Genomic DNA, 27883 nt, shown 5'->3' on the forward strand with positions numbered 1-27883 from the left:
TTGAATTGATCTCAAAATGAATGGCATCCATCCAATCCAGTGAGCATAATCCTCAGCCCAGCCGCATTTCTAAATAAATACGTCTCATCTTTCTCTCAAGGATTTCATATGCCGTCTGTACATTCACATTCCTCAGCCTTATTCCATCGATCGCCACTCTTACATTGTGTGCATCCCAAGTAAATCAAATCACAAAGTTTCTCATTTCATTCGCCACAGCTCATTAAATTCAAGCGCATTAGTCGAACCAGTCAAATTTGAGCTGGATGAACTACATAAATTGAATAAAAATTAGAGCGATTTGTTTTGCCTTCCGATTAATTCGTATGCCCAAAAGAAGAAGTGTACCCACTGAATGAGAGAGATATCCTTCGACATACGCGTATGGATAGAGCGCAGAAGTGCATGTGGAAGAGACTGAAGGCGCAGTGGTATATAATTGTGGTTGATTTGGTCCCGAAAATTATGGTAATAAATGCCAGGATAAAATTAATGTAATAATGAGAGGAGAGGAAAAAGCAGAGGGAACAACATGGGGCACCAATTTATTGTGGAGGCCAGATAATTTACTCGTGAGTCGTCATTCCTACTTCTATTAAATCAAAGTCAGCTATTGTTGTCCAAGGATGATTACCCAGAGGTATTTTCGAGCGGGTGGTGGTGGTGCTGGGGAATGAGCTCTCTCAAACCATTAGCGATTAGTTAAGTTGGATTATGAAATAAATACAAAAAGACGAGACTTCATGAGCTTCGAAAAATGGAGAGTAAAAAAATCAAGCTCGTCCATCTCTCCTCATCCTTCGCCACTGGAGGCGATCCTAGAACAACCTTCGAAGAGATAATGATGGAGAGTGGATTATTTACAAAATCTGGTATCCTCAATCCTCGCCGTATGTACGATATACATTTCTACACGCCGTATGCAGCGCAGTGCGAGGACCGATTCATTTCTATTTGATCAGAAATTAAACAAATTGTGGCGGAATTAAATAAGTAACTAGTGATCTTTTGTCTCTGAAAACACAAAACAGAGTTTCCACAAAATTAATGTTACTTGCATGAAAACATGCTGGAAAATGACTTGTTTTTTGTAATCTATTTTCTGATCCATACATATCGAACGGGACATAAGCGTAGTCAGGTAATGCGTCTCTGAGGAAGAAGACGTAAGGATGAAACGGCGAAGAATGTATAGGAAAATTCGTGGTTGTTGATGTCTGGCTGATTGATGCTGAGAAAATTATTTGATTATTATGATTCAACCACGAGCTTCGAGACTTGGTTCACGAGGGACATTAAAGCAATTTGAAGGCTTTGAAGATTAAAACGAGACTTCATCAATCGCTCCCCATGATGAATACAAAGCAGATGAGAATTTCTCATTTTTCTTCCATTTAATACGGTTATTTGTTAAAGGCAAGAATAATTAGACAAAAAAGTGCACTTCATCACATGCACACATACCAAAATGTATACCCACAAACGTATTTAGTTAGCCAGTCTCAGTCGGCGACGCCTCAACAGCGACTGCTGAGGAGTTGAACTGGGCCAAGTTTTTTGTCATGTCCAGAAATTTGGATGCATTTTGACACGTCTTGGTGTAATAATAACAATCAAATAGTCGACAGAAATGACCAGCATGACGGGAAAAAACCATGATTGGTTGTGGCGAACCTAATTTTGGACGTTATTTTATTTAGGCACCATCAATAATAATAACCAGCTACATAAATACATATCTTCATGAGCAATATGTATCATCCAGAATCGTTTGAATTTTAATATCTAGTCAGTTTCAGCTGCATTTTTGAAAAATGTGGAAAAGTATATCGTATCATGATTGTCGTTATACTCTAACCTTGCTTTTTCTATTCTTCTTTTGGACACAAGTGCAGTCAGTCAGTCAGGTGTGTGTGTGTGTTGGGTAACAAGTTGAAGTTTAATGGGTTCTCTTAAAATCTCGATCCTTGGCGTTCAACACGAAGCATTTGATATCCAGCAACTCCCAGACCAAGCTCAGCATCATCATCGTCCACGACTCTCCACGTACTTACATAAGCTCTCCTGCTCATGAAGACGAGAAATATTGGAAGGAAGGAATACAGCCAAGACCAATTCCAGCAGACTTTGAAATACGTAATCAACAACGGGCAGCAACAACAACATAGCATCACGATGATGCTTCTGCTGTGACTTCCTTCAGCCATTCAACCGTTGACCCCTCTGGGTGTAATGATAATTGTGTGCTTTGCTTAGCATTTTCCTCGTATTCCTCTCTCACCACAACTGCCCACCGATTTGTGCATACCTCGCACTCCCTGAACCTCAGCCTTACTCTGGATGAATTCAAATGAGATTTTAGAATTTCAAATTTTTCTGGAAGCGTGGCTTGCCGATGGTGGAAGCAGGACGATGATTTCTACAAAGGAGCCGTTAAAATCATCCCGTCTGATATATTTAACGCTTCCGAGAACATGCATTTCGTACTTGATTTGGGAAAAGCCAGTCGCCTATGATCACACCGGAAAGTAATCATGCTCTGCTAGAGTTACATGCATACTTTTGGTGGTGGTGGTGGGTTATTGGATCTCAAATATTTGTGTGGAACGAGGGGGAGGTGAACTGGATGAGCGAGAGCAATCTCATTTCCAATGACCCCAAAAAATATTACTCGTCTTGGTGAACCTTCTTTGTGGAGGCGTCCCTTTAACTGAACGTCCTTCTGGCTTCGAAAAGTACTCCTGGTCGTCCTTCCAACTCGTAATCCAGACCTAAATAAATAGTGAGCGAGTGTGGACCCAGGACGTACACTCTGGTCTCAAAGTCCTAAAGGTCTCGTCGCGTAGGAGAGGACGGGGACGACGGAGGTGGAAAGAGGTGGAATTATTACATGGAGAGCAACATGCTCAGTGACTGCAGCTAATTGTATTTATGCGATCGGAGAATTTATGAAATCCATCGCTTACATATTTCTTTTGGGTCAGAATTCCTTCCTGACTGATATTTCTACGCTACGACGGCCACCACCTCGGCTTCTAGGACTTATTTACGATCCCCATTGTGTTCATTGTGTTCCGTGTAATTGTATGTATTTAGTATTTATTATAGCCAACTGCCGACCCAACCCCTCAAAGGTCTCACCTCGCTCGACTCAACAATTCTCAAAATATCTCGGACCAAGCAGAAGAAAAAACATCCCCATTGACGGGTCTATGCAGCGAGCGGAAAACTTATCTCCTCGAGCTACAATTTTTTTTAAGGAATTTTAAACTGTTTTTCTCCACCGAGCAATATGTGCGTTTCTGATATATTGCAACATATTGTTCTTCAATAATAAAACAGGAATGATGACTTGGAGCAATTGTTGCATAAGAGAGAGAGAGATGATAGAGATCTAAATTCCTGAGTGGGATGCAAACCTAGATGATTTTTATGAATTATGGCACTTTTCTTCATCCTGGTCGCAGGTTGGATAAGACTTGCAGCACGACGGCAGTGCTGATATGATTATGATATGAAGCGTGGAATGTGCCGGAGAGAGTCATAAACAATTATCCAGCCAGATACGCTGCAACAATTACGAAGAACCCACCACACACGAATTTGGAAACCCATCAAGGAACGCGGCGGTATCCTCACGTATCTCATCTCTACACCCAAAAAAGTACGCTAAAAGAAAGCTCCAGAGCAGTTGACCATTGAGAGAATAGGACACGAGGAATGATGGTACATAAGTGTGGAATCGTTCCATTTCCAATGTCGACCACCGCACATTATAGGAAATGCATACAAAGCTGTGGTGCATACGTCGGTGGTATGGCCGGTGGTGGTATGGTCAGAAATGCAGCAATCCCAAAGTCATTTCCAAATTCTGTGGGGTCTAAAGCGATTTGACATGGAACAACATTCCTTCCAACGCACGCTTCTTTCCTCCATTTTTTGTCCATTGCTGGCCGCACTACGCAGGCAGCAAAAAGAGCAGTGCAACAAAGCCGTGGACTGCGTTATTATGTATCTGGAGGAGGAAACGAACGATCTTCATCTTTTCTGACGGTGATGTAATGTGGTTTGGGGCTGGATGCCGTAAACCAAAATGGACTGGAATTCCGTGCATTAATTTCCATACTTCATACATAAGGTGTGCACCGACCGAGTGGGGTTGAGCGTGTTTGAATGTCATATTTCCCTGTCATCCTTTGACAGCACCAACATTCCAAAAGGACAGATGCAACATATCGAAACTTGGAATTACCCAATATTCCAAGCGCAGCAAAGAAAAACAAAAAAATATGATAAGAAACCACAATTTTTTGTGTAAAGCCCAAGCGTAATAAGAATTCAAAGAAAATATTTAGAAAATAGCGATAAGGACAACATAGAAAATTTCTAGTAGTTCATAATTAGCGTTTCACTTACACTAATTGACCCAGATCCGGCTGATGACAAATGGGTTTGACTCTGTGACTTGCCCTCTTTGCAAATATTGGGGTAGTACTTGGACAGCTTCGCGTCTGGATCGACAAACACCCAATCGGATCCTGAAAATTAAATTCAATATGCCATGTATATTTTTTATTCTTATCGAACGATGACGATGGGCATCTGGACATTATGGACCTTCGTCAACAGCACTCTCACTCGTTGGTGAGCAAGGAAGAAGGAAAGGAGGATTGACGACAGGACAGTTTAAATAGAGAAACTAGCACCAGAGTGTTGCCCAAATTTATGGCCTACACCCCAACGAACAACTCCCTCCTCCTCAAATGTCTTATTCAAATTCAAACCACTGCGACTGCACACGGTCTCCTCAACCCAAGAAATACACACAAAATGCATGTATGTACTTCCTAAGGAAGAAGAAGGGGAATAAAAAATCAAGCGAGCAATAACCAACCAACTAAATGTCTTCCAACTTGCTTCATAAAATAAAATGTAAAAGTTTACTTTTCCATATTTGGACACTATTCAACTCCAACGACCCAACTCCGAGTCAACCAAACATGATAGAACCTTAAAAACATGAATATCAACACTGCTATTTTCTTAAATATAAACCTGAACTCCGCTGGTCAACATTGGTCAGACTTTTTTGCCATCGTCAAACAATACGATTCGTGTTAACATAATAAAATCTCTTGGTTGGCGGTTGATCACTTTTTTGGAAATTATTGAATTTTGAAAATATCGATGCGATATTTGCTTACCAGACTTGATGGCTAGTCCAAAAATTTGGGGATGGACGACGCTGAAATGGAAATTGTATAAGGTAAATCGCATTAAATCATACAGATAGACAGATTTGAAGGCGGGAATAAATTATTGCTTCATCCTTCCTTCCGGTGTTTTTACTCTATTTTGCCCGTGTAATAAAAAAGTATGAAATTTAAATAGAAAACTAATTGGTTCAAAATGACGTTCCGGTTGTACGTATTATATAAAATTTCTCATTATTTTGTTTCATTATTTGCATGTTTAAATGATTAAATGGGATCAAAATAACCTCATAATATAATATGTCAACAGAAACCATGTGATGGAAATTGAAGAGGTGGTTGAACCACTTGATCCAATTGATGAAGCAGCGTGTAACAGAATATTAGAATTATTCGGCACTCCTTATCCACAACTGACCAGACCACAAATTTTGATGTTGGACAGAATTTTGGAGGCCGCTAAAACGGCCCAACTTCCTTACACGCACGTATTCCAACCTCAAGATGTTTTATATGATGGTATGATGATTAAAATACCAAGTGAAGTATGATGATGATTAACAACGTTAACAATTTGCAGACACAATGGATGTCGATGATGATATACCTTTACTCAATATTATTAATCCTGAATGCGTCCCACTACCGAATTTAGCTCCGTACATACATCCTGTGAAGCTACAGAAAGCTACCGGACACACCGTGCCTGGTAATGCACTGTATTGAAATAAATTGTTCTTGACATGTAATTATTATTATATTTCACCCAGACTCAGTAGCTGATCAGATGAGGACTATCTGGAACAATTATTTCAATGCGCGAGGGGATGACCAAGACCACATATGGTCTTGGTCAAACTGATGTTTTAGAATTTGTTGCATTTATCAACGGTGTCGTGGATGATCCTTTATTGGGAATACCTTTGGTCAATTTGATGGGAAATGAGTGTCATGTTCGGTATAGCCACAAGCAGCAATGTTTTTATCGTTACTCTGCATATTGCAGTAGAATGTGCATGACAACAAGTAAGATGAGAGTTGCAAAGTCTGTTGAGGTTAAGATGATGATAGTGATCATTCTTTCGCAGGTTGTTTCAGAACAGAAGCCAAAGTTATCTCCGTTGGTTTTCCAAACTGTTCACAACATTATAATACAAATGTCCACGTAGTATTGGAGATAACGCGTGGCAGTGATGATGAAGACGAAGAATATGATTACAACCATCCAATTCGACACGTACTGTTCCAACTTTCGGTGGATGGCAATTGGAGTGATGTACAAATGAGAACATATTTACAAAATGTGTGGCTTGATCGCAAATCGACATACACCCCTAATGTTCCATCCATCGTCACAGAAGCATGGATTTTCAATAATCACCAGTCAGCAGTGCACAAAATTGCATCTCTTCAGGTGAATAACAACTACAAATATAACTCCAGAGTAGTACATGATGTCTTACATTTTGTCTCAGTTCTGTCATCTTCTCCTGGCGTTGAATGATTCCACCTACGAGTATATACCGGATAATATCACACTCCCCGTAAATCTGCAGAACGAAGTTGGACCAATTCTCGACTCTTTGGGTATAATAATTAGTTTACAAGGAACCGTATCAGATGAAGAACTGGAGTCAGTCGGTCTCTCTGACTTATTCGGGATGCCTTTTGAAGAAGAGTTACTTAAAGAATCCAAAATTGTGTTATATCGTGAATGCAATAATCACTTTGAATATAGAGGAGTAACCACAGATTGGACAAAGAAGCAATGGGCAACGAAGCATGCTTCCAAAACCCTTCTTTTTGCATGCAAGGATCGTGGGCAGCAGTTCGCCTTAGAACCACGACGGATATTATATGACAAAACAGATATGGAAAAGACCGAATTATTAACCATTCTTGGATCATTTATAGTTAGTTATTTGCATGCCCCCAGACCAGACAACAAACAAGATTTTGTTAACGTTAATTGTAGAGTAGACAGTAGATTTTTAGTTAATAGACGACCAATTAGTGTAATGCAGGATACTGCTCTTGAGGAGTACGAAGATCGAGAGACGGACGACGAGGATTGCAGTTATGAGGACGAAGGACAAATTTATGATTCACAACATTTGACCAATTTAGAGCTTTTGATGCAATGGATAGCACATGAGTATCGTCTAAAGGTTGTTATTACTGTGAATCCAGGAGGGATTGAGGAGGAACAATAGTTGTTAAATTTATTTACATAATAATGACCTCAAATAAATAATATAGTAATACATACCCACGCGCCACCAACTCCCCCTCGACTCCTCTCCATATCGTGTTGCATGTTGTCTTCCCCTGGAATTCAGAAATTATCATCGTCAGCATTAAATATTATCAAGAAGTGGAAATCAAGTTTTCATCCACCACCGTCGTCATGCTCAATTTACACCTCTGCAATTAATCATGAAATTATTATAAGCAGCTTCATAATTTTGGCAAGTTCCCACCTCCCACCCAACACTATCGGCTAATTTATTGCATGGACATGTGACTCCATTCATATTCAAATTCACCAACTGATTATTATCTACGTATAGATGTACACCCTCAAAATGTGCATCCACCCAGGAATTCACATAGCATTCTGCATATCGATGTGACACACCAAATACAGCTTGAGGGAGTCCGTCAGTCGGACTGGCTGAACAAAACTGCAAATTAATTCTGACTCTGAGATGTTGTGTTGTAATGGGGGGCACGATGGACGAAGCAACAAAGTCCTTAATGAAAATTCAACCACGACCACTTTTTAACTCTCTTTTTTGCAATTCATTCATTCCTGTAAAATTAATATGTCTCGAGATTCTCTGTTCGTATGTACAAACTCATTTTGCAAGCGGAATGTTGTGGATGTGACCAGAATCAGAGATTTCATCCAACATCATCAATTTGTACTTGCAACTTACTTGTCCGTTTATTAGTTGAGCAACAATCAAAAATTTCATTGAGACATGAACGGAATGTTGAGCATTATGCAGATACATACATACATTGTGCTCTCCTGGGTCTGCATATGTATGGGTGTATGCACTCGTATGCATATGCAGTATGGCTACGAGTGGATGCAAGACATTCAAACAGATTTAACTCATAATTCATAAATTACTGGCTCAACACAACAATTACGGCGAGATTAAGATTAAATGAGGAGTGAGAGTGACTAATGAAGTAAGCCAGCAGGTGCTGCTTCTAAGCTGCTCAGGACTTTTTATTTGAATAGGAATCACCATTTGCTAATTACAGGTAGTTACCTTACTACCAGCTTTTCATACTTGATACATACATACCTACGACACGTCCTTACATAAATATATGCTCCGCACCAACCAATCCTTCCTCACCCGTGTAGCAGAAGCAAAAGAGTCTCAAAGAAGAATGGAATTGAATGCCAATCGTAATTTCACATCACATCACACAGCCCGTACGAAAACAATGCCTTTCTGAACGTATCAAAGCCTAGTAATAGCACTAAATAATACTTACATACGTAGAGATATCTACATACATACGCCGTGAGTATAGCAGTAATTGAATTGGGCACATAAATGTCTAAATGTGCACAACAATCACTTACTCAAGACGAGCAGTTCAAAATTCTAAATAATTCTAAACAGTGATGTGCTAATTACACCCTTGGTTGTAAACCTTACAATGCGAACACATGGGCAGTGCGTAATAATTAGCGATTTTTCCATTTGTCCTCCGATTACTTCCCAATCCGGCGAGTAGAATTGAATTAAACGGTACGGGAAGAAGGGTAGTAATTACTGCGACAGGGAGAACAGGTTAAAAATGAGCAGTCATTAACGGGCATGAGCATTGATTTCAATTCTCCATCCAATAATAGCTGCTCGCCACAAGCACCTCGTCACTGGCTCAACTACTTATTCTCAACTATTTATTATGCACAAGTGAGTGAGTGCCACGGCAAAATATTATTTATGCCGTCCGTATAATTAGCATTCCTGCTTAATAAACTGAAATGAAACCCCATCACACGTCCAAACATTCATTCCACTTGTCATTGCCATTATTGTTCAACTATTATAACTTATTGCCTCGCAGCTACCAAAAATCATCGCCACCACCAACTCGCACCACGTACAGCCAACACATAGGAGACGACCATCAACTATCCAAATATTAAAATATTATTCCACTCACTGCAACTGGATATACAACACATTTGGAATTAATTGCAGGCACATAGAGGGAGGGAACGACAGCTTAAATTATCATTGCCAAAGGCCACTCGCTGCGCTAAGGTCGCATTCCAATCCAAATAAAATCTGCATCATCTTAACCAACTTTTGACACTCAGGCAGAGGTCACCTTCACCACCACCACGGACTCATGCCAACGCTGATGAACTGCAACAACCCACCAAAAGACTATTATTTGTCGCTCCTCGATTGTTTGGCTGGCTGGCGACAGGTGATTTGATTTTCTGATAGGGTCGGAATGCATGTAGTAAGTAATTGCTTGACGTTGATCCCTAAGGAACAAAGTGCTGGGCTATTCACAATTTTATTAGCCAAGCAATCATGGTTTTTATGGCGTTCATGGTGACATACGCCATTACTTGGTGACACTGGCTGGGTGGGTAATGCTTGTCATACGCGCAGCATCACCACTATTGTCTATTGATCTATTTATGACTATTATTCTGCGCGAATGGAGAAACGAGAAGGACAAAATAATTCTTACCTCGTAAGGGATGACGATTTGTTCTCCAGTGAGAAGTTCGACGGTAAGACAACGATGGTGTTGGTGATGAGCGACAGTCGTTGTCGTCGTTGTGGTCGTCGTGCTGGTATTAAAATTCACTCCCTCAACAGTCCCGTTGTTTCGCATGCTGATCCCCTCGCCCCATTATTCAACGCTGCAAAAATAATTTCGAAAATCAATTATTTTATAATCGCTTGATGGATGGATTATCTATTACGCTACACGTACAATGCATACATGCAGCGTGTGTGCATATCTAGCTGGGGAAGCAGAAATGTGTGTGTTTATGCCATCATGCATGGATAGATGAAGCCGAGGAGGATGGAAATGACGGATGGATGACGCCGCAACTATTTACATTCTTTGACTTTTACTGTTTGTCTTTTACAATACGACGGATTGCATGGGAGCAGCAACTCTTTGCCAGCTATCACTAAATCACTGCTATGCACACAGAATCATCCTCTTCTACTTTACTTGGTCCTCGTCGTCGTCGTCGTCGTGCTGTATGTAAAGCCAACGAGTAAGTAAGCGTAAAAAAGTATGAAATTCCTCAGCCCTTTGTTGGTGATGGAATGCAGTTTTTGCACGGCCAACAAACTAGCTGCCCCTTCTTTCTTGCGGCTTGGATGGACGTTTTTACATGAAACGACGAACGCTATATAATAATACGGATGGTTACTCGTTATTACGACTGCAGGCAGGGAACAACATTGAAGGAAACCAGTAACACAGCGAGCGACTGACTGACTGCTTTTTCATGCACACCGTATGCAAGGAATGGTCATCTTAAATAAATACTATTTTGCTGTTGTTCGTAACAGCCCATAAAATGAAATACAATTCATAGAGCTTTCCGAAGGGAGAAGCTGCTCTGCTACATTGACTGGTACCAATGATGATGATGACGACGATAATTATACCCACAGATACGTCTTCACGTAATAATGGTCATGTTTTTAGAGCAATTTCACGTGGTCTAAAAAATATTTTGTTGTCCATGAACTTTATACAAATGAGTTTTTGCTTGTATTTTAATAAACCAATTCGTAGGCAAGACTGCGAATTATCATTGAAAGGTAGATTCGGACAGATTCACAGCATCAGTGTCCATACGAGGAGTAGGAAAAATGGTCCGATTGTGGATGGATGGCAGAGCTATTTCTATTCAGCAGAAGAAGGAACAAAGTTTGAGGTGATGGAGGAACTGACTCCATTTCAAAAAGTTAATTGACTTTTCCATATTCTGCACATAAAATTGCACCACTGCTGCGAAAGCACGTAATATAATTTTAATAATCTTTGGGACTGCTGTGCTGAGACTGTAACATAGATCATCTCATGCATCGCATGCACCTATTAAATAAGTACAAGTTGCTATTTAAATAGTTGCTACTACCAGAGGATTGAGTGAGCTGAGCAACAATTGACAATATGCTCATGCTGCGCTGATTTACGAGATAGCTGCTCAACGAATAAATAATACATGGAAAATGGAATGAGGTATTCAGACGATAAAAATCACGGTTGAGCTCTGCCCCCTGCTCTTCGAGGACGTCGACGACAACAACAATACGACTGGCAGTACAATAGGGTTCACCCACCATCCATCCATCCGTCCGTCGAGAATGCGCGCATTCCTACGTCCGCATAAATGGAACAGTCAGCCGCATTTTTTCACTGGCATTCGCCACATTCCTCCCATTCCGCCAAATTATTATTTATTCCAACCCATTAAATCCTTTGCGGCGCTGCTCCACTTTTCACAACTGGAATTATTTACCAGCGTCAAAAAATGTATGCTAATATGCAAACCGAAATGCTGGCGTAACACGAATGGAATTCAATTAAATTCAAAACGCTTGTAAATAAGTAATTGTTGCCTCATTTGACATTCTCTTGGTGCAGTAAGTAAATATTTAGCTGGGTTGTTGGTTACTGAAATGTAAGCCGTTTTTATGCAGTCTGACAATTAATATCTTTTATGCGAATTATTTAGTTACTCGCGTAACGTAACGTCGAGGGTAGAAAAAGCCGACCACTTGTTGCACAATGACATTCCACCAAGCTCCCATTCATTCTCTGCTCATTCATGGAACGAGACTTTGACGTCAATTAAAGAAAATTAAACGCAAATGAATCGAGTCTCGAGTTGCATTTTGAACATTCCACACTTCGTTTGGCTGAATTCTTTGCAATCTGATGAATACATACAGAGTATTTTTGTGCGTTTGACAAATTTGCCACCTTCTTTTTGCCATCAACATGAATAAAATCGTAGAAGGCTGGTTGGGAAAAGAAGGAGGAAGAGTTATGAGCAAGGATATGAGCGAATATTATCGGCCTAAATTCTCACATTCCTTCAAAATAGTAATGAGATTGTTGGAGATGAAAAAAAAGCTGTTTGCTCGTGTAATTTATGACTATTATTTATTATTTTTGCGATGAAATTGCATTCAGTGGCCATTTAACTAAATGCGTGGTGGTCATCTCTCTCTCTTTTGACTTGCTGTGGTATGCAGCTAACTCGGCTTATGTGCACATCAAATGCTTCATCCCCTCGCGTATGTACGTACAGAATTCATAACGACGCGAATAATAATACAAATATGCACGAACGATGCACCAATCATGCCACAAATGATTAACGTCCCTTTCTCTGCGTAATTTAGACTAATTGTTGCTGTCAGTTAAGGACTTACGGTCATCCAATTCCAAGTAAAAATCCGTGCCGCTCATTCGACCATCTCCACTCCTGCATCCAACGGCACACGAAAAATATAAGAATGGTCAAATGCACAATCCATTCTTCGTCCAATTTTATGATCCATTTTGCGGACAAATCAATCAATCTCATGCACACTTATTCACTTTCACTTTGCTGCTGCTCCCACCATAATAAATCCACCGCAAATAAATTTCCAATTTCACATTCATAAGAGGCACAATAATTCACTTTTCATCTCTCTCTCTCGAATTTCTTAGCATTTACTATTTAGCAAACTCCACACATTCACTCGGCTGTTGTTCTCCTCCTTAATTCTTATGTGCGTATTATTGTGCAATAAATACGTAGCAAAAAACTTTAGCGTGAGAATTTTTGGATGTTTGTCTCTTCAGAAATCCTCCAGCTTTTGCACGATTGATTTAACCACTCACTTTCAAGTATTTTTTTCCTACTTTTGTCGAGGAATGTTTAAAGAATTAGTTGTGGAAACTCTTGTCCTATAGTCGAACTCGAATTTTTCCTTTTTGATTTCTCTCTCAAGTAATTGAACCCAATAAATGAATATCGTCGTCGTCGTCGTCGTCTCCAATTAGTGGGCAGACAGACAGAAAGACGAGTTTGTGGTTGTCAATGGATCAGCCAATAATATGAGGTATTCCTGTGACAGAGAATATTAGGCGAGGGGTAGTGCAAGCCGAGTAATTGCCCCTTGTTCTCTGCCAATGCGCGAATTATTATTATCTTATTTTATTAGAGGACAACAACAATGGTGGCCAATCACTCTGTATCTATCCCTCCACGGCGGATGCACGGTGTGTGTGTGTAGTAATAATACTGCAGCAGAGAGTAGTTAAAAAATAGTTTCACTTCACTCGGTCACCTCATTGAATTGTTGCCCAGTTGGAGTAGTGGTGGTAGTAGCCGTCGTCGTGGTCGTCGTATAGCTTGATGTATAATAAAGCTCCTTTGATGGGAGATTGTTGATGAGATGGGATGCGATGCGAGAGGTGACCACTGAGGAATGCGGTCCACTCCACTCTCAACTCGCCCAACAACCACCAAACGAACCAACAAGGCTTATGCTCTGGTACGTTCGCTTAAGCGATCCTCATGATCATCGCTCCCTCGTCACAAAACAACCTCACTTGGCTGAATTTTTAGGTTAAATTGTACTGGTCGCCACCAATTTTGGGATTTCCACCTTCAACTCAGTGCCTGTGGGGTGGTCGTCAATATTGATTTGGGCGGCTTATGTATTTCGCCAGCGGAGCAGTAATCCTCTCCGCCTCGCACAAGAATATGTCACTGAACAACAAGTAATAATGAGCTCGCGAATAAATAAAGTATCACACTCGTGCGGTCGGCTTGACGGAATGTGTACTCTTGCAACAATAACAGCAATGCACCCGGTATGCCGATTATGTCGAGGACTGGACGTGAGTACGACCAAGCCCAAAGTGGAAGCAAGACTGACTGGAGATGAAAGGATGGAATTCGCTTTCTGCTGGTACCCTTTTTCCTGCCTCGTCGTCCTCATCAGTTTAGTGCCGACATTGTCGAATTGTTGTGAGGAATGAGAGAGAGGAGCTTCTTTCTGTGTTTCTATACGAGGATTCACCAACTGGTAAAAAATGTTGGATGGGTTTTCATATAGTAAAAACTGCTGTATGATGATCTGATGGTGGTGGTGAGCCCACGCAACTCGAGGAAAGAAGAAGGATGGATGCAGTTTAGAAGAAGATGTATTATATTGTGTGCAGTAAAAACTGTGAAGCGTTGTTGCAGCAGCGTTGGGCTGTGGGGCTGATGATGGTGGTTCGAGTCAAGAAGAGAGAAATAACTAGGACCAGTTCGCTGAGGAATTTGCCCTTTGGGCTTCTTCTTCTTCATGCTGCTTAAAGACTGTAAAACTTGTAATGCATTTCAACTCCTCGTATACTGCATACGACCACGACGACGACGACCAGGATGATGATGATGACTTGCTGGTGTGGATGGTGTGGCGTTTTCGTATTGTGTTATTATTGTTGTAAAGGATGGAGTTTTCATGAGCGTCGTCGTGGTATGCAGCATCCCTCCACAATTGAGATTCGTTCATGGCCCATTCCACCGTGGTCGTCGTAGTGGTGGAAGTAATACTCCTTTACGATCTCTCTATTACACATAAATCCTATGAATTCTTAATGTAAATGTATAAGCTATAACACAAACGATGTAAGCAAAGGTAGGTATACAAGCATATTCAGCAGCATCATCATCGCAAGAAGATTCGGTTTAACCTTCTTCACTTGGTTTGGTTAACCCCCAATGACCAAACCTGACATTCACGGGGGACGTCCGTGCACTCCACGTTCAAAATTGGTCACAATTTCTAGAAAATCTGGATTTATTTTTCAAATTCTTGGTCCCATCAGGGGCAAGCATACTCCAAAACGGTATTGAGTATTTGCATCCAGCGTTACCAGACGATGTCATTTTTGGACGCTTCCTGGCTGGTTGGGAATGGATTTCGAAGCAGCGAGCAACAGGTAACCCTTTTGCTGCATACATTGCCTGCAATTACGCTACGGATCTGTTGCTGCTGTTATGGGAGAGGAGGACTCTAAAGGTGAGCTCTCTTTAACATACAATTTATAATGGAGTAACACTTTAGCGTTCTACGTTCACTAACATTGTTCATTGTTGTCAGAAGAGAAGGAATGCATTGTGCTCCTAATGGTTGTAACATCACCCATTACAATCCCTTCATTATTGCCAGAGCTCTCTGGTCTCTGGGCGTAGGACTACATAGTGTGTGCATAACAGTGTTCAGCTTACATGGAGCAATACTATGCACATATTTGCATAAAATCATACGATGAGACTTTATGCGACACCGGACTTTGCATTTTAAGGAACATTTCAGGATAGTAAATAATTACTACGTACATAAGTAATTTTTCCGTAACGAAATTAGCCAGCATTTTCTGAAATTCAAAGTCGTTGTCAAAACGAGAATGACCACTGGACAGGCACATGCACATCCATCTCCACCAATCATACAAGCCCGTAGTCGTACGTAGGGCATACTTCTTCTTAGACAATGTTTTTCTGAGGCATTGTTATGCAATGTATTAAGCGAGAGAGAATGTGAAGGAAAGCGAAAAAGTTTGTATGCAGGATTTTTTACATGTTGTTGGTTGGTTGGGCCTGGAGGGCTATCACAAATCTACATAGTTTTACACGTCTCTCTCTACAACACGAGCTTTGAATTCAAATCTTGGAGTAAACCAAACTCCTTTTGAAATTATAAACTTGTACGAACGTAATCTAGAATAGTTTTGGTGGGAGTTATACAGGCAACACGTCTTCTGCGGAGATAATGTGCACTCATCCAGTCGTCCTATGCCATACATACATTTTACATACAATTCAGAGGTATGGACAATCTACAATCTTTCTTGAACCTCATCCTACTCACCCAATGGTCGTTATTGCTTCCTCCTCCCTCTCTCCCTCACTGGGCTCTGATTTCCCAAAAGAAAATTGTTGGTTTTAAGGAGGCGCCACAAATTATGTTCATTTTACGCCACGTAAATATGCACATGTGACCATGCACCCTCATCTCATCCGCCTCAGAGTGGGTCTGCAAGTTTTTAACCCAACTGCTTTCTGCACAAATTCCTGGAACATACTTTTTTTGTCGCATATTTTCCATCACGAATGTATGATTTGGTCGTGTGCGTAATATAATTTTATGACCCCGTCTCACATGGGTACTTTTACTGCGAATGGGCATATGTATGTCCCACCACTTATGTAACGAGCGCATTACGTACAAGAGAGTGTGGAGACCTTGCGTAGGGAGAGATTGGATGAATCTCATGGTCCCTCCATTCCAGGAGAAAGAATGGCTGCTGGATGGATTTGTATGCTTCCTCGCCATGAAAAGTATCCTTTTTCATCTCCAGAAGAAGAGAGAATGTGGAAGATGCAGAGATTCCCTTTTTTGTGTGCATTTTCAATCTCGGACAATAAAATGTATACAGCAGCGTCTTGAACTTGTTGGTTGGTGGAGCTGTAAGAGATGAGAAGATCCTTCACAAGGCTTCATAGTACCAAGTCCTGAGTCCCAACTATAACAATACCAGAGGCAACCATTCATTCCATCCATGTGTGCTACGTCCATTGTGTTAATTGTATTCTGTGTTCGTATTTCGTAAATGCCCAGCTGTCCGAATCATCGTTATCTCATCAGGTCTCGGATGTTTAAATGTTCAACTCAAATATGTAAGTGCACCACCACGTCCCAAGTGCATACGACGCATCTTCTCCCACTGCCACCAAGGGCAACATTCGTCCCTTCACTTTATCCATTGCAATGCTTCCACCAAAATCTTGTCAAAGTTCTCTAAATTTATTCTAAAGGTCCTTCGTACTACGTTTTGTGAGTCTACTTCTGAACAAGCAGACTCCCATGAAAGCAACCAAGATATTCTGGGATGAGATGATTTGAACTTTCTTGTGTAATTTTTGTGTTTTTAATGGCTTTAAAAAATTCAATTACGGAGGAAAACGTACGTAAATGTGTTTTCAGCTGCCCAGATTTAATGTGCTTATCTGTGTGCTGTTCGTTGTGATGTTGCAGCACATCCATCACTATCAAATTTTCTGAAGGAAGCGAGTGAGTCCTGAGGCGTAATCAAAATGTAATGTTTTATACTGTTTCTCCAGCCAGGAGAAAGTGCATCCTACTTTTGTGCATCTATTCATCCATCCACGCATCCATTTTAATCAACACCCGCGTTCCTACAGACACATATGCAGATGCATACTTACTATTGCATACGCTGTACGTAGTACTAGAGATCCATCCAAAGGTAAACAAATCATGGTTGGAAATCAATTGACGTCAAGATTCGAATGTAAATTTGAAATACACGTCAACCCAGCAACGCCCCTGCCTGCTGTCAAGTCACGTCAGTTCAAATTCCGAACTGAAATGTTCACAATGCAAATGCATCACAATCACACTGACTGAAATCCAACAAGAGGGATAATGATGATGACTCTAACCTTAAGCCTTGACCCAGCACTCTCAAATTCCCAAAGTCGTTAACTCTTCCACATTCTGCTTCTCCGTGTACCCACAATCTCGTATTTATTATTTACGTGTACCTACAGACAGACGCACTGATCATGAGAGCGTTTTCATGCCAATGCATCTTCTCCTGCATCCTCCGAATCTTAGAAATGTCAAAGGGGAGCAGAGCAGACTTAGAGCAGGCTTAGAAACGCTAACGACTCCATGTGTATTTATCAACGCATTATATTGTTTTTAGCTCAGGTTTAGCAGTTTGGCAAAGAATACTTTGGCTAAACCGTAGGTAGCAAAATAACAATTTTTACTGTTTGGTAGGAAATCTTTCTTTGGCCAGATCGCCATAAGCCAAAATGGTTATGATCATAAGTCCCTTGCTACTTGCTCCACTGGTCAACATATAAAAATATGTGTTTGTAAGTGCCACACGGCATCCAAGTAATCCAAGTTTCCATATTTTTTTGTATGGTGGACTGTTCAGATTCGAAATTGAACGAGAGACGATTAGTCTTTTTAACCAGTCATCAGTTACTTGGTGCATCCTTCTCTGACAACATGACCTGCTATTTCTTTCGCATTACTGCATGGATCAAAGGGTCGAGGAATTTACCAAGGTACGAGATGCTACATAGGTACACAAAGTTATTGGCGTCATTTATGTGCTCATTCAAATATTGCATTTTTTTTAAGAACTGAATGTCGCTTATGATTGTAAGGGTTTAAAATGACAGCATCGAAAAGACTGGACTGGACGATAAGTGTGAATCGCAACGAGCTATTTGAACAGTCCATAATTGGTTGGTCCGAAGAAATTCGACCAGAAATCTGGGATGCTTGTTCTTGTTGGTTTTTGAACTGTGAACTAATATAATACTTCATGACAAGCTTAATTATATGGGAGGAGGGTTTGGTTACCTTTTATTTTGACTCTTTCGATCTACTCACCATGAGTAATAAACTCGGAATGGTTGTTTTCTGAGCTGAACTAATTGTTGCAGGTATTCCTTCTCGTACTGCAATGGATAGCATTCTACGTACCAAGAGAGAAACCTGCCAAGTCCTCGTTATCATCCATCATCCATCAGTATCACTTTTCTCAAATAGCAATCATGGTCATATTTAGGAGCGAGTCTCTGATAATTGGGATCATCTTGGACGATAAATTCGAAAACACGTTGTCATTTTCTTATTATTACGAACAAACTTTTTCGATTTGATTTATCCACATTTTCATGAGGAATGGATATCTGTTTGTATGGAGCATAATTGAATATGTTCACAACTAATGACACAAGACAAGAGCTCGTCAATGCGAAGGCCTCAATTTGGCAGGGAATAAATAATTCGGAGAATATGAAATTAACGTTGGGATCCCCTCCACACATTTCATTGTTCTCTCTCTCTCTCGCCCTGTGTAGTACCACATAATTTGGCAAGGTTCTTTCAAAATTGCTTGGATTCCCTGAATCAAGCATGCACAAAAGCTAATTGTAATTCCAATTGATTCCTGGTATCTAAATTAAGTTAGGTACTTAAACTACGTCTCAAATTTTTTGGGGGTCGTCTCGCTCTTGGAGCCTTTTTGCTCAAAGACCATAATCTCAACGAAACCCGGAGTACCTTAATATTTCCTCTCCTCAACAACTAATTTCGAAAAAAAACATTCTTGATGAATAGCAATTAAAATAGTTTGATCACGTGCATCAGCGTAAATTAGTAATTTTAGAAGTGGTCAGCAACTGCTACACAATAGGATGTTTAAATTCATGAGGAATTTTGAGCATGCCCTGCAATATTGGTGCATGAGGTGCTAGTTCAACAACTGCAGGCAGATGTATGTATTCAAGCAGCAGGTACATGCGACTTGATTGCAACATGACTAATCTAAAACGCAGGTTGCACTTATCTGCCAATTTCAACACCCGGATCCAGGCTGACAAGCCCTCTAGAGAAACGACACACTTGCCTCAAAATTACACGACGAGGAGTGCGAGTGTAAACTGCAAATTGAAATAAAATAAAGCCCACGGTTCAACGAGCCGGTCGAGTCTCGAGAGCCACAATCCAATCCTTATCCTGCCTGACAACTTTAATTCCTAACGTTAGGAGAAGAAGACGATTCACAACACAGCAGCAGCGAGAAGATATCGGTGGATATGCAGGGAGAGGACTTGGTTACTTCTAATAAGGCGTTGGATTAAGGTTGATCTGAGAATTGACATGGTCAAGTTACACCTGAAATGAAACAACGTAGTGCATACATAAGCCTCGTTCCTGGTTGTGCTGATAAGTATGTGGTTGCATCACATCACATCACATCACATTTCAGAGTTAAAAGTTAAAACGCAACAAAAATCAAACTCCTCTTTCGATCATCATCAAATAAAAATGAGCGAGCAGATGCTCATCTTCTTCTTGATCATCCATCCTCGTCTTGGTCGTTCGATCGCCAAAACTACTTTTTTGCAATGAATGTGTGGAAAGAATTAAAAATCAAGAATTCTCATCTCATCATCAGATCTGAACAGATGCCGGTAACTAAACCGGACGATGGCGACGACGACGACGGTTACACACTTTTTGCTTTTGGGCATCTTCCCATATTATTCATGTGATGACTGATTGATTGCGTTTATTTTAGCCATTGCCAAATTGAACTGCTGTGTGAGTTTGAAAATGTGAAATTAATTTCCCTTGTGGAACTTGTAAAAAAAATAAACCTTGTGGCGAATGAAATGATCCGAAAAACTTTGCTGTTCTCCTCTCGAATTGCATTAATTATCCGACCGATAATCGATTTTTGAATGATTGAAGACGCCAGATGCCAAATTATTAGCAAATACAAATTTAACACATAGCAAAGTCATGGTCCATAATCTAACCAAAATTGTGTACATGTATCTATCCATTGAGCATTTTACGATATCGTGGTCCTGAGTGAACATTATTATTCACAAAATGTTCTCATGGTATGTATTTCATAATAAGGAATGGGACTATGCCGAGCCGAACTGGACTCTGGGCTAGTCCATCCATCCATTATTCGCTTCATGGCGATGCTAGTTTTTTGATGGTCAATATTCAATAGTCGTTCGTGTGCAATTTACATTTTTATTGTGTTCGTCTCGTATTTGCATATCGTGTGGTGAGTTAGTTTTTGGCATTCCACGCTGCTATACATGCATACGTAATATGTATATGTTGATGGGTGATTAAATTTATATTGAGATGATGATGAAGAAGATTCGTTATTTTTTATCTCTCTCTCTCAAGTTTGCATTCCTCACTCGGCGAATATGTATGCCTACCTACAAAAATAAATTCCTCCTGTCAAAAACAACAACAAACACAAAGGACCTCCAAAATTCCTTTAAATTCAACAATTTCGTCTAAATCTTTTCTGAGCTATAAAAAAATGTGACAGTTGCTCGAAGCTTATCAAACTCCAGCAGAAGAAGAGATAATGATATGATGAGCAAAATCTTTAAAAATCCGGATTTTCTCTGTGGTCCGACCACGACAACGTATGACGAGGAATGCGCCTCATTCACGTTCTCCTCTTCGACAAAAACGCTGGTGGGGAATTTTAGCTAGATTTTAGTCCTCTCCGCTAGTAGTTGGTTAAATAGTTGACCACGTATGAAATATGCTATTCTGCATGATGTTACTAGCAGACGCTTGTGTTGTTGTTACGAAAACACGACACCTGATTTGCTCGTATAGATCGTTGCATTGTTAGATTGCAAGTGAGTGGTCTGAAAAATGCGAAGAATCCTGTCTGGTCAGAATGACTAGAGATTTAGAATGAAATACCAGCGTAATAATAATAAGCGACGAAAGAAGCCAGCCCAACCCATCATTTCCATTGTGCCAAGAAGGAGAAACAATTTATTTCATACGTACACGTAAGTAATAATCAATATGTAATCCATCCATAATGATAGCGCTCCTACTGCTCTGCTGCTTATTATTAATTTCAAAATGGAGGACAAGACAAGGATGCGATATAATAGTGACGGGATGACGATGAGTGTCATCAAATAACTCCTCTGCTTATTCCCCAACAAGATTGTTGCACCTCGTCGTTGCGAAGCTAATCCTCAATTCGTGACATTCTTTGTTTCAGTTTTTTGAAAGACATTTTGCATTTTGTCTAGACGTCGGATTAATCAACTCGCATTACAATCAAACCAGAGATTAGTATTGAATAAGAAATTGTTACCCTTAAATATGCATGCAACATGTCTACGTGGACCTCAGAATGCCAAAATGTCACCAAAGTCATACGACTCCACATAAATAAGTGCATATTTAGCACTTTCGTTATGAGAATTACTCGGAATAATAGTCATTTTGTCTTTTATGATTTAGAGATAGGTGCACGCATTGTATTTTTAAATACTTACCTAACCCACATATTTACCACATACTTTGAAATATTTATTTCAACCACAAAAAAATGTTTGGGTCGTTTCTTTCAATCCACATAATTTAGAACCTGCTGGTGAGCAAGTGCCATTAAAAACTACGACTTTGATTCCGGAATTAATTCTCCTCGACCATTTTTATCTCCACTGCGTACAATCCATGGAGGAAGAAGACGACCCCAAAATAAATAGCAGTTTGGTTGGTGCAATACTGGATGAGACACCCATCTCAGTTGTTGGGCATTGTTGGAGTTGTTCCGAGCTGTTTTAGGTCTTTTCTTTTATTTCAAGTTAAAAAAAGACGACATGGGGAATCATAAATAGGGAAAAAAGAGACGAGGAATTCCACAGGATTTTCAATTCCACCCATAAAAGAGAGGATCGTTTTTTGGTGGAGGAGATGAGTTTGTGGTGTAGTCAGTATTACGAGTGAGAGGGATCCCTTGTCTTTTTATATCAACGATCAAACACAACAATTGGACGAGGACGGCACTATATCACTCGCTGGAGGAGACAACACACTGCCACGGTGCAAGATTTAAGACAATACGAAACCTGAAAATGCTGTAAAATAAAATAATTATTGTCTTCTTGAAAAAAAACTTCCTTCTTCCATCCATGCATTTCTAGGTACGTATGTTCCTTAGTTCGTCTTACCGTGTAGCACTGCACGTTATCGTCGTCTTTTATTGTTCATGTAAAGTCACTGGATCGGAGAAATAGACGACCCCAGACACTGGAATGACTTTTTATGATGGTGGTGGTGTGTGTGCGTGAGATAATTTACGTGATGGTTTAAACCCGGATTTTACGAAGAGTATGTACATACTAAGGAAATATAATTTTCAAATTTTGCAAAAATGAGGAGAACATATTATTATCTATGTGTGCACTACGTAAGATGTTATTGCAGCTTGGGAAAAATGTACCTGAAGTAAAAAGTCAAATTTTTTCCCCGGATTCCTTTAAAGGTCGATTCCGTCGAAGGGATGAACTTGCCTTTGATTGCTTGGTACCTGTTGAAGCAGAACAAAACAACGACAGAAGGGAGGAATTCGACGGAAGATGAGGACTCAGAATGAGATCAAGTGCTGTGGTGGGGATCCCTTCTTCTCTTCTGCAACAACAGCAGCACACCTGTCAGCAGGGCCCTTCCATCAACCATCAAACCAAAGATACAACAAAATTGGCCCAAGATTAGAAATTCCTTTTAAAACCATCATCATCATCATCACCAAACCACGCCACATTGCCACCAAACATACTCGCAGTCAGTACCACTGACTCACAATGCGATGGTGTGAAGTGTAACCCTCCGAATTGGCTGAAATCTTGAAATTACGTGGTCCAAGTTACTACAACAAACGTTTCTTGAGGCAGTTTGTGCGATGGTTGGAATTTGCCAAGCTATTTGAGGTCAAAGTTGAAAAAATGGGCGATTTTTACCAAGCGCAGGGAGCAAACCCGACTCCCATTCCTTCAAAAGGGAAAAATTGCCTATTTTTCAACTTTGACCTCAAATATTTTGCCAAATTCTGACCATTGCAACAACTGCCTCAAGAAACGTTTGTTGTAGTGACTTGGACCACGTAATTTCAAAATTTCAGCCAATTCGGAGGGTTACACTTCACACCATCGCATTGTCAGTAGATATAAATTTATATGTACATTGGACAAGAAAATTGTTCCACTTGGAAAGATGGGGACATTCACCATAATGAAAACGTGGCTAATGTTAAATTTTCTAATTTTGTATACTTATGTTGTAGTACCCCATGAGCTAATTTATCATAAGCCCCGACCCCAGATACTACCCAGCTCGGCCGTAAGCAGGATATCAGTGCCAATGTATTTATCCTGTCTTTAGTTTTTAATTAGCACGCATTTTACCAATCCTTGGTGAATATTCTTTACCTTTATCTTTTTCTAAAATGATCTCAATGACGTGTATATATTTTCAGACCAATTTAAAACTTTGTGAAAAATTTCACCCACTGTCGTTTTCGGGTCGAAAGACCATAAGGTCAAGTGTCATATCGGGGTAAAACTATCCTTGGAAAGGCCACTGCGAGTAAATATGTAGTTTCAGAATGCATATACTTTGTGGGGTGTAGAACCACTCCCTGGTCTTCCTGAACTGGGGACAAGTTCTTAAAACATTTTTCATTCAAGATTATCGGTTGGGTTATGTTGATGGCTAAATAGTTCGCTCGTTGCAGTGATTGAATGACCATCATCATCATCCATCAGGGATCCTTTTTTGTAGGAGCATCTGGCATGCAGGCATGTATGTATACGTACTTATGTACATAGTCCTTGGCTGCTGAGGTTGTGGGATCTTCTACTATTCACTCCAGTCAGTAGTCCTTTCCATTTTCGTACCAATTTCAGAGGACTAAAAGGCATTCTCCTGAAATATGTTGGCTCATGGGAACCTTAACCTGTGAAAAGTGGGCAGCCTAGCAGAGTAAGAGTAATAAGAATCCCGCTTTTGAAGTGAAAAGAGCCCTTTTATCCCGTCCCCTTGAAATTCTTTCCGCTATTTACGGACAAACAATGATAATGATAATCCTTCTGCGGCTTGTTGTACGTCAAACCTCACAATATATTTAAGCTGCTACCGGCTTTACGTACAACGCGCATGCATATGTTCATAAGTAAGAGCACCTACATACGTATCTCACATCTACACGAAGAGTAGGCTTGAAGTTGGGATCGATAGTGGCATGAGGACTTTGGAGATTTAGATAAGAAAGTCGGTCGGTAACGAGTCGAGATGTCTACAACCTGACACCAAAGACAATGGGAGATAACGAGAGAGAGAGTGCGATTGTGGGCCCTTGTGACTTTTGTCAAAGATTTATAACAAGTTGGTGACATGGACAATGAACAAGAAGAACCGTCACAAGATCCATTCAATCCAACAAACGAGGCGGCGATGATGTTGACCAATATTATGCAACGACGATAAGATTCTTATCATTTACTAAATCTCCATAAAAATACTTTTCATCCGCCATGCCGGTTTATAGTTGGATGCAAATCTTCTCTTCAGTACGAATACAAGAGACCTCAATTATGCAATAATAGTTGAAAATTCAGAAATGGTACCAATTAATTGATAACGCTACATCAATAAATTTTTGGATAATTCTTTTGTTGCATGCACTGAAAAATTGGGCTGACCACGGAGGCTGAGGGAACAAAGGAAAAGTTGCAAGCAGCCCCGTTTTATCAAAGCAGCGATTTTTGAAGGGGTCGAGACGTAAATAAACAAACCAACCAAGGACGAGAGAAAATATCGCCATCAACACACACAATAGTCAGTCGTGTAGAAATTGGCTGTACTTTTAATTTGTAATTATACTTGTAACACCTTACTGCATATTGTAGTTTAGCAAACAATTAACTCCTAATCTAAACAAAAACAAATTAGTGATAAACAATCCGGTGAAATTTAAGTCAAATAAAGTTTAATATTTGACCTTTAATTCAATTTACCAATTAAGGGAAAACTACGATTGAATTGTTAGAATTTTATATAATACCGATTACGTGAGATACCTGGAAGATCGCCCATAAAAAATCTCTCTGAACCGTTTATTGAGCGTGTTCCGATGACATTTTTTTAAATTGTTGACTGATTATTGAATCGTTCCAAAGCTGATCTTCCAAGTGTCCAACATAGAACACAAAAGAAATTGTTGATTTAATTAATATTTTTGGATGGTGGCCCGATTTGGTCGCAAAACGTTGGGTTATCTGAGCGTTGTTGGATTAGCATATCGGACCTTCTTTACTTTTTCTGCAATGGCTTGGAGAGCACACGGGAATAATAATGAGGAGTTGGTTAGTAATTTGAAAAGTAAGTAGTAAAAGTTGTAACTCTGTACTTGTATTATTTGTCGACAAGTTTAACTGGATTATCGCATTTCCTGGACAGAGTACTCAATAATCAAGAGCAACAGAGTTGAAGAGGCGATGCGAAATGTGGACCGCGGCGACTACTCGAAAAACAACCCTTATAACGATGCCCCCCAAGGAATTGGGTATGGTGTTACGGTTAGACACAAATTCAATACACCGTTTGACTGATTTGACTAAATTAGCTTGAGTTGCTCATTTATACGTATTTTTCATTTCAGATCTCAGCCCCTCATATGGTATTTATGGCAAACGCTTTTTTAGGAATGCTTTTGATTAGTTTTAATGTTTTTTTTCTCTAACCCTACCAGCACGCCCAAGCACTCGAGTATTTGTCAGAACACTTGATCGAAGGAGCAACTTGTTTAGATGTTGGATCTGGTTCTGGATATCTTGCGGCATGTATGGCGCTGATGGTAATAATAATAATTTGATTAATGAAATGACGTGTTAGGATTTTATGACATTAGTATTTACTATAATAGGTTGGAGAAAGTGGCAAAGTCATAGGCATTGAACATATTCCAGAGCTGGTTGCCGTTTCCATTCAGAATGTCAGAAAAAATCATCCTGAACTTTTGGACTCTGGCAAATTGAAACTTATTGGTGGGTGGACTGATCAAAGTAAACTCTGTAAATTTCATGTGCACATGTTATTTTAATTCCGCAGCTGGCGATGGGCGCTTGGGCTTTGCGGACGGGGGTCCATACGACTGTATTCACGTGGGCGCTGCTGCACCCAAAATCCCACCTGCTGTAATATTGACTATTATCATCATTATTGAGCTATTTTACCTGATTGCTAATTTTGTTAATTTTGGATGTAGCTGATTGAGCAGTTGAAACCTGGAGGACGTTTGATCTTGCCAGTCGGCCCTGCTGGTGGTGACCAACAACTAGAACAAGTTGACAAATCTCTGACTGGTGATGTGACAAGGAAACCGTTGTTTGGTGTTATCTATGTTCCGCTCACTGACCGAAGCGAACAGTGGCCCACAAGGTGTGCAACGTTATGACTTTACTTGTCTTGCGTAGTTCTCATTCTGACCATTGCACTATGTTTATTTCGGTTCTACTTTCGATAATCAGTGATAAGTAGTAAAGTCGGTGACAGATAGGAATAATCAATGACTTTAAAGAAATCCGTTCTTATAAAATATTTAGCACTATGTAAACTAAGTAGCCATGTTTAAATACAAAGCACAATTTGAGTAAAGCGTCTTTACATGGAACAGAAGTTCTGAAAATTGGAATTTTGGATTTCAGAGAAACTCCAGAACGAGTGAACCTGAAAAAAGCTCTTGATATTTTTGCTAGAATGAAGCTCCAATAAGAAGTTTCCCTTTCTTCTTGACTCAACGAACAAGGCCTTCTCAAAATGTAATTCATGTGTAATATTTATATTTTAGGGCTCCAGAGTTTTGAAATTTTCCCCCAAACAAGTAACAAGTCCCTCCTCCCACGTGTACATCAGAGTGCAACTCGATCGTGTAAAGTTCCGATCAGAACCCCAAATAACATGAGATATGCCACACATGAGACTATTTAAACCAAAAAAGGACATCTAACCAAAGGATTCAGTTTTAAAACTAAACTAACGATACTGCTGTTGCTATTTATATGATTTATAACTCAAGTCAGTCATGTTTGTCTCGTATAACCGCTCGATCTTAACCTATACATATATAATGATAATACCAAACCCTCTCTCAACTAACGAGAATAAATTTACTGTTGTTTTGTGATAAAA

The 27883-nt window shown here is 40.0% G+C and overlaps 3 protein-coding genes across 6 annotated transcripts in view; 2 read left to right on the plus strand and 1 right to left on the minus strand.

The window, feature by feature from the left end:
* The window catches only part of LOC110859423 (protein expanded), a 25894-nt gene extending 11496 nt beyond the window's left edge, over positions 1 to 14398 (minus strand). For both annotated transcript variants that reach the window (XM_035859386.1, XM_022108380.2), the window contains exons 1-5: positions 12677 to 14398; positions 9954 to 10128; positions 7483 to 7541; positions 5205 to 5245; positions 4417 to 4538 (exon numbers count right to left, since the gene is read on the minus strand). In XM_035859386.1, the coding sequence (XP_035715279.1) occupies positions 4417 to 4538; positions 5205 to 5245; positions 7483 to 7541; positions 9954 to 10100 (369 nt within the window). In that variant the 5' untranslated portion in view covers positions 10101 to 10128; positions 12677 to 14398. The remainder of the gene's footprint in view (positions 1 to 4416; positions 4539 to 5204; positions 5246 to 7482; positions 7542 to 9953; positions 10129 to 12676) is intronic.
* On the plus strand, positions 5192 to 7481 carry LOC110859424. 2 transcript variants are annotated; one of them, XM_035859389.1, is made up of 6 exons: positions 5192 to 5266; positions 5524 to 5732; positions 5794 to 5922; positions 5984 to 6239; positions 6302 to 6627; positions 6689 to 7481. In XM_035859389.1, the coding sequence occupies exons 4-6, from the start codon at positions 6029 to 6031 to the stop codon at positions 7424 to 7426; spliced, it is 1275 nt and encodes a 424-aa protein (XP_035715282.1). In that variant the 5' UTR covers positions 5192 to 5266; positions 5524 to 5732; positions 5794 to 5922; positions 5984 to 6028; the 3' UTR covers positions 7427 to 7481. The 2 variants fall into 2 exon arrangements, with proteins under 2 accessions (XP_035715282.1, XP_021964074.1); XM_022108382.2 differs by lacking the exon at positions 5192 to 5266 and adding an exon at positions 5305 to 5423.
* An 11077-nt stretch (positions 14399 to 25475) lies between the features above and the next one.
* Positions 25476 to 27883, plus strand: LOC110859356 (protein-L-isoaspartate(D-aspartate) O-methyltransferase). 2 transcript variants are annotated; one of them, XM_022108304.2, is made up of 9 exons: positions 25476 to 25737; positions 25936 to 26074; positions 26153 to 26271; positions 26355 to 26372; positions 26445 to 26549; positions 26619 to 26739; positions 26804 to 26889; positions 26961 to 27133; positions 27400 to 27883. In XM_022108304.2, exons 2-9 carry the CDS (start codon positions 25936 to 25938, stop codon positions 27464 to 27466), a joined length of 828 nt encoding a protein of 275 aa, XP_021963996.1. In that variant the 5' UTR covers positions 25476 to 25737; the 3' UTR covers positions 27467 to 27883. The 2 variants fall into 2 exon arrangements, with proteins under 2 accessions (XP_021963996.1, XP_021963997.1); XM_022108305.2 differs by having other exon boundaries at positions 25478 to 26074; positions 27543 to 27883.

The sequence above is a fragment of the Folsomia candida genome, unplaced genomic scaffold (genome assembly GCF_002217175.1).
Source record: "Folsomia candida strain VU population unplaced genomic scaffold, ASM221717v1 Fcan01_Sc025, whole genome shotgun sequence".
Lineage (NCBI taxonomy): Eukaryota > Metazoa > Arthropoda > Collembola > Entomobryomorpha > Isotomidae > Folsomia > Folsomia candida.